At 37.0% G+C, this 9,256-nt stretch overlaps 1 protein-coding gene across 1 annotated transcript; it reads left to right on the plus strand.

Annotated features, from left to right (window-relative positions):
• Nucleotides 1-561: 561 nt before the first annotated feature.
• LOC127836150 (myosin essential light chain, striated adductor muscle-like) lies at nt 562-9,256 on the plus strand. Its single transcript, XM_052362581.1, has 6 exons — nt 562-689; nt 1,453-1,480; nt 5,221-5,367; nt 6,582-6,749; nt 7,465-7,551; nt 8,576-9,256. The coding sequence occupies exons 1-6, from the start codon at nt 687-689 to the stop codon at nt 8,608-8,610; spliced, it is 468 nt and encodes a 155-aa protein (XP_052218541.1). The 5' UTR covers nt 562-686; the 3' UTR covers nt 8,611-9,256.

Consider the following 9,256-nt stretch of genomic DNA (forward strand, 5'->3'; position numbering starts at 1 on the left):
ACAAGTTTATGTAATGCATTTTTTATTTTAGGATCAATAAATGATTCGCTATTAAATTCCATTTAATACAATTAAAACAGTAATTGTTGCACGTATATGCTGTAAATTCCTCGTCCACAATTAATGTGTATTGTTGTATCATAATTATTATTATTAACGCGAGAAGCCATCGATGTTTTACAAACTTCGTCCAGATGATGAATTTTTCTACCGATGCTATCAAGAACAGATGGAAGCCCGCATGTAGGATGAATGTTCATGCTTCACCGAGATACCCCAAGGCGACAATGGATTAATGTTAGATTATTAACGAACATTCTGAAGTGTTATCTAATTAAGACGCGTCTGCTATAGGGGTACTAGTATACAATTCTGATTTGAATGTCTACCTAGCACTAGCCTTTACAGCCGACTTGATAAGAATCGATTACGTAAACTAAGCGCTGACCGTATCATCTTTGACCAGCCTGGCTTAATCGATCATTGCTGTTAATCTAATCGAGCAATGGGCTGGCCTATACAGGCGCGAATCATCCAAGCACGTGCGTTCATCCCCGCTTGACGGCGAATGGACTTGCCCGGCACGCGTACAGGTAAAAAGGCTGTTTTCTCGGTGTAAGTACGGATACCTCCAGTGCCTTCGGTGTGGTGCATATCGTGTACGGATTCTTTAGCCTACAGACAAAATGGTGAGTACTTTTAACTATTATTATCCATGAACGCTTTTTATTAGTTTATATTATATTGCTAACACCTATATATTAATTCTCATTATAAGTTATATTTGATACATAAACATGTACGCGGTTTTTCGGTAATGTAGGTAATTCTTCAGTTTATGTCGTTCTCTTATTTTCATGCACTAGTATGGCATGTTGAGTTAGAAAAGCGATCATGTGCAAAAGGCGTTGCATTATGTTGCTTAATTGAATTTTATACTTGCATATCATATATATAATATTGCGTTCATCCTCTTAAAGCTATATGCACAACACCTACAACAATTTGTTAAAGAAAGATTTATGTTAATTCACTGGTCGTTCAGTAAAGTGGATACTATAGAAAATTATTATTAAAGCTTGTCAGTTTGTTAATACACAACGAGCCACCACGTATAAAATTAGCTTGTAAATATTTTAAATTATAGTTATTGAATTAATACTTAGTGTGCTATGCGTGATGTGCTCGATTTGCTAAACGTTATTGATAAGAGATCGAGAGATAATTATACTAGAATTACACAACAATTTAACCTAGCTGCATATCGGTATGCGCTTATTTTGTTAGTTGTAGAGTCTGTTTCTCACGATTTGCTTCTTCTAGACACGAGTGTCGAATATATGAATACACATGTATGCAACCTATTATCTTCACACTTCGTAGCCTTAGCAACTACATACTGGTATGGTACCTGTAACCGATTAATAATTGTGCACACCTGGCTTCTTTCAGAGCGGCCTTTCTGAAGGAGAAATTGAAGGTAAGAAACTGAGTGGTTCCCGGACCTTTTAATGACTAACCCACTAATGTGTTTTCGTATATTAACCCATTTATGCCTAGCGTCTAGAAAAAAGCCTTGCCAAACAGCGTAGACCCAGATGAGACGCCGCATGATGCGGCGTCTCATCAGGGTCTGCGCTGTTTGTTTAAAGGAATTTATGTAAGAAATATTCTAAATGTAGAAATAAATATACTAGATATCCCTAATTTTGGAAATAAATTGATCCAATTTAGAAGGATGGGAGAGTCCACTAGGAATAAATGGGTTAACAATGATAATTTTAAGCAGGGTCAATAAGAAGTAAAATTAAAATTTAAGGAACTGCGACGTTAAAAGGTTTTAAGAATTAAGTTCAGTCAGCGTTAACAACCCCACTACAACAACAACGATTATTGGAACAATAACAATAACAAATCAACAACATTAACAACAACAACAGCCCTAACAATACCAACATGCCTTATTGCTACAACACTTTAATAATTATCAGCGCTCAACACTTAAATAATTATCAGCGCTACTTTTTATCCTAAGCGCATTGCCTAAGTAAAAGTTTCTTAACGGTTGGCATTTAAGTAGATGTCTATATTTCGAGGATAGAATGTATGCGTATATGAAAATAGTCCACCGATCATGATACCGACTTTCCATGGCGTTGGTCCTTACTTCGGAAAAGAAGTTGGAACAAGAACACCTGATATACACAATTGACTGACGCAGTTCGTGTAAACAATTCAGAGTAGAAGCGTGCCAGGTTTTCTGCAGCGTTTATGGTTATAGTCTGCGAAATGCGTTTGTACTTACATTAGTAGTACGTTCTGACCGTTCCATCTGCGCAGAGTTAAGGCTCTTTTTGGGATGGGTGGGGAGTGGGGCTGGTAGGGCTGGCACGTGAGTGGGTGGGGAAAACTGATTTTAAATGACATACATGAGGCGATTTATCATTGTTTGGTTGAACGCGTGTATTGCTTTGATTATCGGTATTTATCTGTGTATATAATCAAAGAAATCCATTGTTCTTGAATTGTATGGTAAATAGCAAGTATATTTTCAAAATTCAATACACTTACAAAAACATTAATAAATTGACATGTATACTGCTATTTGTGCATTTCGAACGTCTTATCTATTGTAATAAATGGTACAATCATATTCTTCTATAAAATTATACAATAAATGGATTACTTGTTGATAAAAACAAGTAATAAGCAATCTGGTGGACCGTTCTTCTAAATGTTTCCATGCGATATACATACCACACGATCAGAAAAGATACTTGGCATGTAAGCACGCATAACTCGTACGTCGATTGCTGACATGTGTAGCTGACCTTAATTACCTTCCCTGGCACTCAGACAAAATGCTTTCGCCGAGGCTTTCCAAGAAACCGCCTGTATTTGCATATACAACATTTAGACACATAAACGATAGCTTTCTTCTACGGATTCTCCATTATGCGTATTGCAAAGGCCGTGCGAAATAAGTATTCGTTTGCCAGCTTTGCATGTTACGTCGCTTATTAACTTAATACTAGCTAAGAATTCGTCGTTTTGATAATTCTACGTGTTTTGTTATTACAGTGGAAGGCGTTATACGAATACCGTTAACGCATAATGTTATTATTGCATCTTTCTTACGGTTCTAAGCAACGGTATATTAATATTAGTTTATTTTGTATCCCAAAGTTTCCCCGACTTTTACAATTGATGCTCCTGAGGTTTACATGCGTCAAATTCCGATGGCGAATACTATACTTAATGTATTTTATTTTTAATGTAAACATACTAGAAATTGTCAAAAATACCCGCAAACATTGGTTATGTAACATTGTATTGTGTTCATTCCTGCAATGTTTGAAATTTATTTTGTGTTGCTAAGGTGGTCAAAGACAAACAATAGCCAATCATTTACGTATAACAACTTATTAAAATCTAAATCTCTTTAAAGAACAAACAGGTGGACGTTTTATGTTAAAATTGTAATCATCGCTCTGTTTAAACGACATTTGTGATATGGCAGTCTACATTTCAGACCTTTACACTAATGTGTCACGCGTTATATTTAAATATTTTAAATTGGGTAATCGATAAAAGTATTTCCTAATAAAATTTCTCGTTTCTTTCAAACACTGTCTATTTAGTCTGCCATGAAACAAGACTCTTACATGTATACATGATGCGAGCTTTTTTACGAGAAATGTTGTAGATGTATACAATATTAATCATATTCGTGCAGAGGCAAGGAAACGCACACACGCGCGTCTCTTTCCACCAATTTTACCTGTATCGTAACTATGGAAACTCATATATATTTGTTTGCCCGCTAACTAGCAACACGTGCGCGCTTATTCGCACGGCACGGTAGCATCTTTCGTATTGAAACCAGACACTAGACGCCTTGTGTGCGCTCAGTCCGATAGGCAGAAGTAGAGATGACTTTCCCATGTTTGGAATCGTCAATGACGTAGGCTGCGCTTCTGCGCGTGGAATGCTTATCATTGATATTTTTAGAGTCTTTCGCGGGGGAGTGTTTTTTTTTATGCCGCTTGCGTTGCCCTAGACGAGTAATTGCTTAATGCAAACTCACTCAGTATATAATGAAGATCGTACGTACTGAGTTAATAATCTCTCATACTAATTACTGAGAACAATTGCTGATAATTATCATTGATGATTGGCATATGCGAACGCAGCATGTACAGTAACTAGTGATCAATTTACACGAAGAACATGTGCGCCCTAGTACGCATCGAACCTCATGCCAAACATTTGTATTTCTAATCAAACAGTTGCCCAGAGATATTATCTGCATTAATCAATATTATGAGATAGACATACATGTATGATACATGCATGTTACATGCATGTCTGCATTAGTTGGATCAGCCCAGATTGTACATTATGGAGTATCGTTTCATCTTGTAGTGTGTTGAGAGCAGCAGCTTAAAAAAAAAAAATACAACTTTGTTTTTACAATTGTTCTACACAACTTAATAGTTATTTCCTTTGCGGTCGCGACAGTTATGGTTTTAAAAACGCTCATATAAATGGAGGAACACCAGATCATCGGAAATATCAACTGAACGCCTTCTAATGAACGAAAGTCAAATAAAGAGTTATTGAATAAATATTACAAGTAATTTATCAAAGGGAATCCATTCTTGTTTTTAAATTGCATATGCCTATTGCTTAATGACAACTCCGTGATGACAAATTACATTTGCATGTTGTTATATTACAAATGCTCAACGAGGCCTTCAATCGCTCGATACATTCACAAGCAACCAAATACTGTAAAAAGCTTATAAAGACAGTAGTATGATTATACATTTCAGTGCTGCAAGAAGCAAACAACAAAGTTTGAAAGCACTAGTGAATGAAAAGCGCTTGTCAAATTAGCAGTCCTGTAACGTTAACGTTGCATATATTTGTCTTTACGATGCCTTTACGTACTTATAATTATGTTGCATATCCTTATATTAACGTGGTCTCTACTTATCTTAACGTTGCATTTCCTTATATTTATAATCCTTATACACGTTCTTATCTTTATTTTGCAGATGTATCTTAACTTTGCTTTTTTTATAATAACGTTGCATATATGTATGTTAACGTTGAATTTTCGTTTTTACGTTGCCTTTACAACGTGTATAGCATTTCGTTGTTTATACTTACCTTAATGTCGCCTATACTTACATGAACGTTGTTTTTCGCGTACAGATGCCCGTGAGGTGTTCGACCTGTTCGACTTCTGGGACGGTCGTGACGGTGAGGTAGACGCCTTCAAGCTAGGCGACCTCCTCCGCTGCCTTGGCCGCAACCCCACCAACGCCGTCATTTCCAAACACGGCGGCACCCAGAAGATGGGTAAGCAATTGCTGGCATCTTTTTAGCTAAACTGAGCACAAAGCTTTTGGCGAGCTTTTGTTATCGCCTTTTGTCCATCGTGCAGCGTCCGTCGTGAGTTGTCCGTCATGAGTTGTCAACATTTACCCAGTGAAACCTTTAAAGGCCACATCTCTTGTCCAAATTTCACGACATTGGTAACAACATTCTCAGTACAATTAAGTTCCTTCGGGTCTCAGATTAGCGCCTGGTGGTCCATTGCCTTTTTGTTTCTATCCCAACTTTGGAATTATCTAAAATACAGGACAATTTATGTGAACTGGGTAATTTAACGTGTCCTCCTTTGTTCTCCTAATTACCACTTGGAATTATTGTTTAGCTGTCTATACTCATGGTGAACTATTTGAGATTAAGAATGAGACTGTACTGACATGGTTCGTTCTCTTGGGGAAAATTGTCAAGGGCGTTACTCGACGAAATTGAATAAAATTAGCCGTACAATGTATCGGGACGCGTTCTTACCTTTTGGTGTCACATCAAGTTACATCCATGCAAAATTTGCGAATTATACCCCCATAAGATATCGATCGATATCTGTAATTGTAAGAATGTCAACGTCTAGCAGGGTGGCACACAGACAATGTGTACTGCTCGTATAGTTAACTGGGTATAGAAATTAGGGCGAAAACGTTGTACTTTATAGATTAGTTGATATAATTTAATCTTAGTCGAATACCAAATTACACTATTGACGTAATGATATTTTCATACTGATAAAAAAATCAAAATTTGTCTGGAAAAAATGCAATGTTTAATAACTTCTTGTTGCATTTTTCACCTTTTTACAGCTGGTCACATCATAAACGAGTATGTTAGCGTTAACGGTAGCAAAAAAGCCAATAGCTTCTGAAATCTCTGTTTGGCTGATAAATTGTAGAAATGGCATCTAATTTTGATGTAAATTATTTTTTAACCAGATTTTCACACTTTCGAAGCTGTCTGAGCTAACTTTCTTAATAGTATGCATTTTGGCTAAACAATTCAGAATACCGGCGCTAACCTAGAGTATTCCATGTTACTCAATACACGTACTTACAACGTTACGCCAATCTACATAACGAGCATATACTTTATTACCCGCATTACCCGCTATATTTTGTAAGGGAGACTTGATTATCCGCTAGATTTCCTAAGGGAGAGAACTCATATATTTCATGCCTGCCACTATTTTTCAGGAGAGAAATCCTACAAATTCGAAGAGTTCATTCCCCTGTACAAGGAACTGCTCCAGGAGAAAGACACCGGTACCTTCGCCGACTTCATGGAGGCCTTCAAGACTTTCGACCGCGAGGGACAGGGATTCATTTCCGGCGCCGAGCTCAGACACCTCCTTACCTCCCTTGGTAAATGGCTTTCATTTCCGTTTTTTCTTATTTTAAAAGTTATGCGGTCTTAAATGGCATGACGTATGCACAAAGGTCCCCCATTCCTTTGCTACATTTTGGCGTGTAGCAGCGGCGATAACCACGTAGCGTTCAACTTTCGAGAGGTCTTACTGATTCCGAGAAGCTATTGTCAAACCCTACCCCCCATTTGTAAACGATAGCAACTGCCATCCTTCCAGGGCAATCGAATACACCTGTGCAAAAAAGCGATACTTACGTGTATACTAACAATTGCTGTCTGATCGATTGGACAGATTTATAAAATCATGTTAATGACTAGGTTTCATTAGTAAAAGAACAGCGAACGAAATGTCTTGTAGCATTCATCTACTGTGGGGTGCATGCTACATTTGGTGTTTCTATCACTATTCACATGTATTTACGAGAACTCGTGTTACACAAGTTAAAAGCGCCTAGCTATGGGAAAACGGGGTGTAAAGCATGTGCGTTAAGTGTCGTCCCGGATTAGACTGTGCAGTCCGCACAGGCTAAACAGGGATGACACAATTTCCACCGAGACTGAATTTTCGCTTAAATGGGACTTCGTTCAAACATTTCAAGCTGAAATTGTCGTCCCTGATTAGCCTGTGCACCTTACTCACTTGCATTAAGCCCATTTACCCCAGAGCGAGGCTTTATGAACTCCATGTACATGTATGATCTGTTTGTGCAGGCGAGAAGCTGACGGACTTGGAAGTAGACGACATCTTGAAGCACATCGACCTCACCGAGGATCTGGAAGGAAACGTGAAATACGAGGGTACGCATAGCCAGATCATTCATAACTTACGACTTACATAAGAGCCTTTAAGAGAACGTGAAATACGAGGGTACGCATAGCCAGATCATTCATAACTTACGACTTACTTAAGAGCCTTTAAGAGAACGTGAAATACAAGGGTACGCATAGTCAGATCATTTATATTTTACGACTTATTTAAGAGCCTTTAAGAGAACGTGAAATACAAGGGTACGCATTGTCAGATCTTTCATAACTTACGACATACGCACAAGCCTTTAAGAGAACGTGAAATAAGCGGGTACGAATAGTGGGATCATTTATAACATTCGACATAATTTAGATATTTGAGAAACGTTAAATGCTATGGTAGGTAGTCAGACCATAACTTACGACACACTTAAGATCCTTTAAATTAAAGGAACGTCAAGTACGGGTGTTCATGGTTAGAGCATTTAAGGCAATATACTAAAGGTGCGGTAAGAAACGTAAAATCCTAGGGTTCGCAGTCAGACCATAACTTAAGACATAATTAAGATTCTAGAAGAGAACGTCAAGTACGAAGGTACTTAGAAAGATCATAAGTAAAGAAATATCAAAAATATAAGAGCCTTTATGAAACGTTAAATCCATGGGTATGGGATCAGATCAAAGCTAACGACACAAATAAGATCCTTAAAGACGAGCATAATTATGTACTCAGATCAAGACGTTTGCTTATAGAGATTTTTATAACTACTTAATATTGTGGAATGCGAGAAGAATAAACAGAAAACTTAACACAATGTAATTCAAGGAGGAAAAGTCAGTTATAAAAGTTTCGAAATCTTGATATTTTTTTTTTAGTGTATTCGCTATAATTAGACTATCTTGGTGTGGGTTCGAGTTGATTTGATATACTTGTTCTGAGCAATGCTCTATTTTGAATCCTTTTTTCTCTATACATTGATATGCTTAGCACGCTCATTTTATATGTTAAGATATTTGGTTTGAATTACACAATGTTCCTGTTAGCATTGATGTCAATGTTGTTCTCTATTTTCAGAATGCATCAACAAAGTCATGGCCGGACCCAACTAAGTCTACAGAAAAATAACAAATTTGACTTTTAAAATACAAACAAACATCAATAATCATCTCATTGACCAATGGCTTTGAGAAAGAGTGCATTTTTAACATCTTTGATGTTATTCGATTTCATGCTCAAACATTCTTGACTTCCCCCAAACAAAGGAGCTCCTAATTTTGTAGGCAAGGAACGATTTTATAGGTCACGTGACCGCCCATGTATAACATCTTTGTGATGAGCTTTTCGAACCTCTAAAAATGTATCAACCTGATTTTTGTTTTAAATTAAGAAGAAAAAACACCGTAAAATCGTTCCTGCAACGAGTGATTGATATTTAAATTCAGTTTCGTATGGAGTTTTGTAATTGTATTACATACTTTGTTGATTGTTTTTATTTAATCGATTATTTATTAATATTTAAATTGCTATTTAAGAACCATCTTTAACCGGCGCCGGTTACAGATTGTCAGGTGTAATGTTAACCAAGTGGCCCCAAAAGCCACGTGGTCTCTGTCACATGATTGTCTGTCTTATCTGTGATTGGTGTAAATTTTGTCTTGCAAAACGAGGACTCGCTGTTAAAAATGATTATCCCATTTTTGTATCCTCGAAAATGTTTAAAAAGCGAAGCGAATAATATATATATATTTTCCCGAA

The sequence above is a fragment of the Dreissena polymorpha genome, chromosome 6 (genome assembly GCF_020536995.1).
Source record: "Dreissena polymorpha isolate Duluth1 chromosome 6, UMN_Dpol_1.0, whole genome shotgun sequence".
NCBI lineage: Eukaryota > Metazoa > Mollusca > Bivalvia > Myida > Dreissenidae > Dreissena > Dreissena polymorpha.

What these genes read in the sequence shown, in the direction of transcription:
- LOC127836150 (XM_052362581.1), top strand. An exon ending in TTCTGAAGGAGAAATTGAAG is followed by an intron (nt 1,481 to 5,220) that starts GTAAGAAACTGA and finishes TTTCGCGTACAG; the next exon opens with ATGCCCGTGAGGTGTTCGAC. An exon ending in AGGAAACGTGAAATACGAGG is followed by an intron (nt 7,552 to 8,575) that starts GTACGCATAGCC and finishes CTCTATTTTCAG; the next exon opens with AATGCATCAACAAAGTCATG.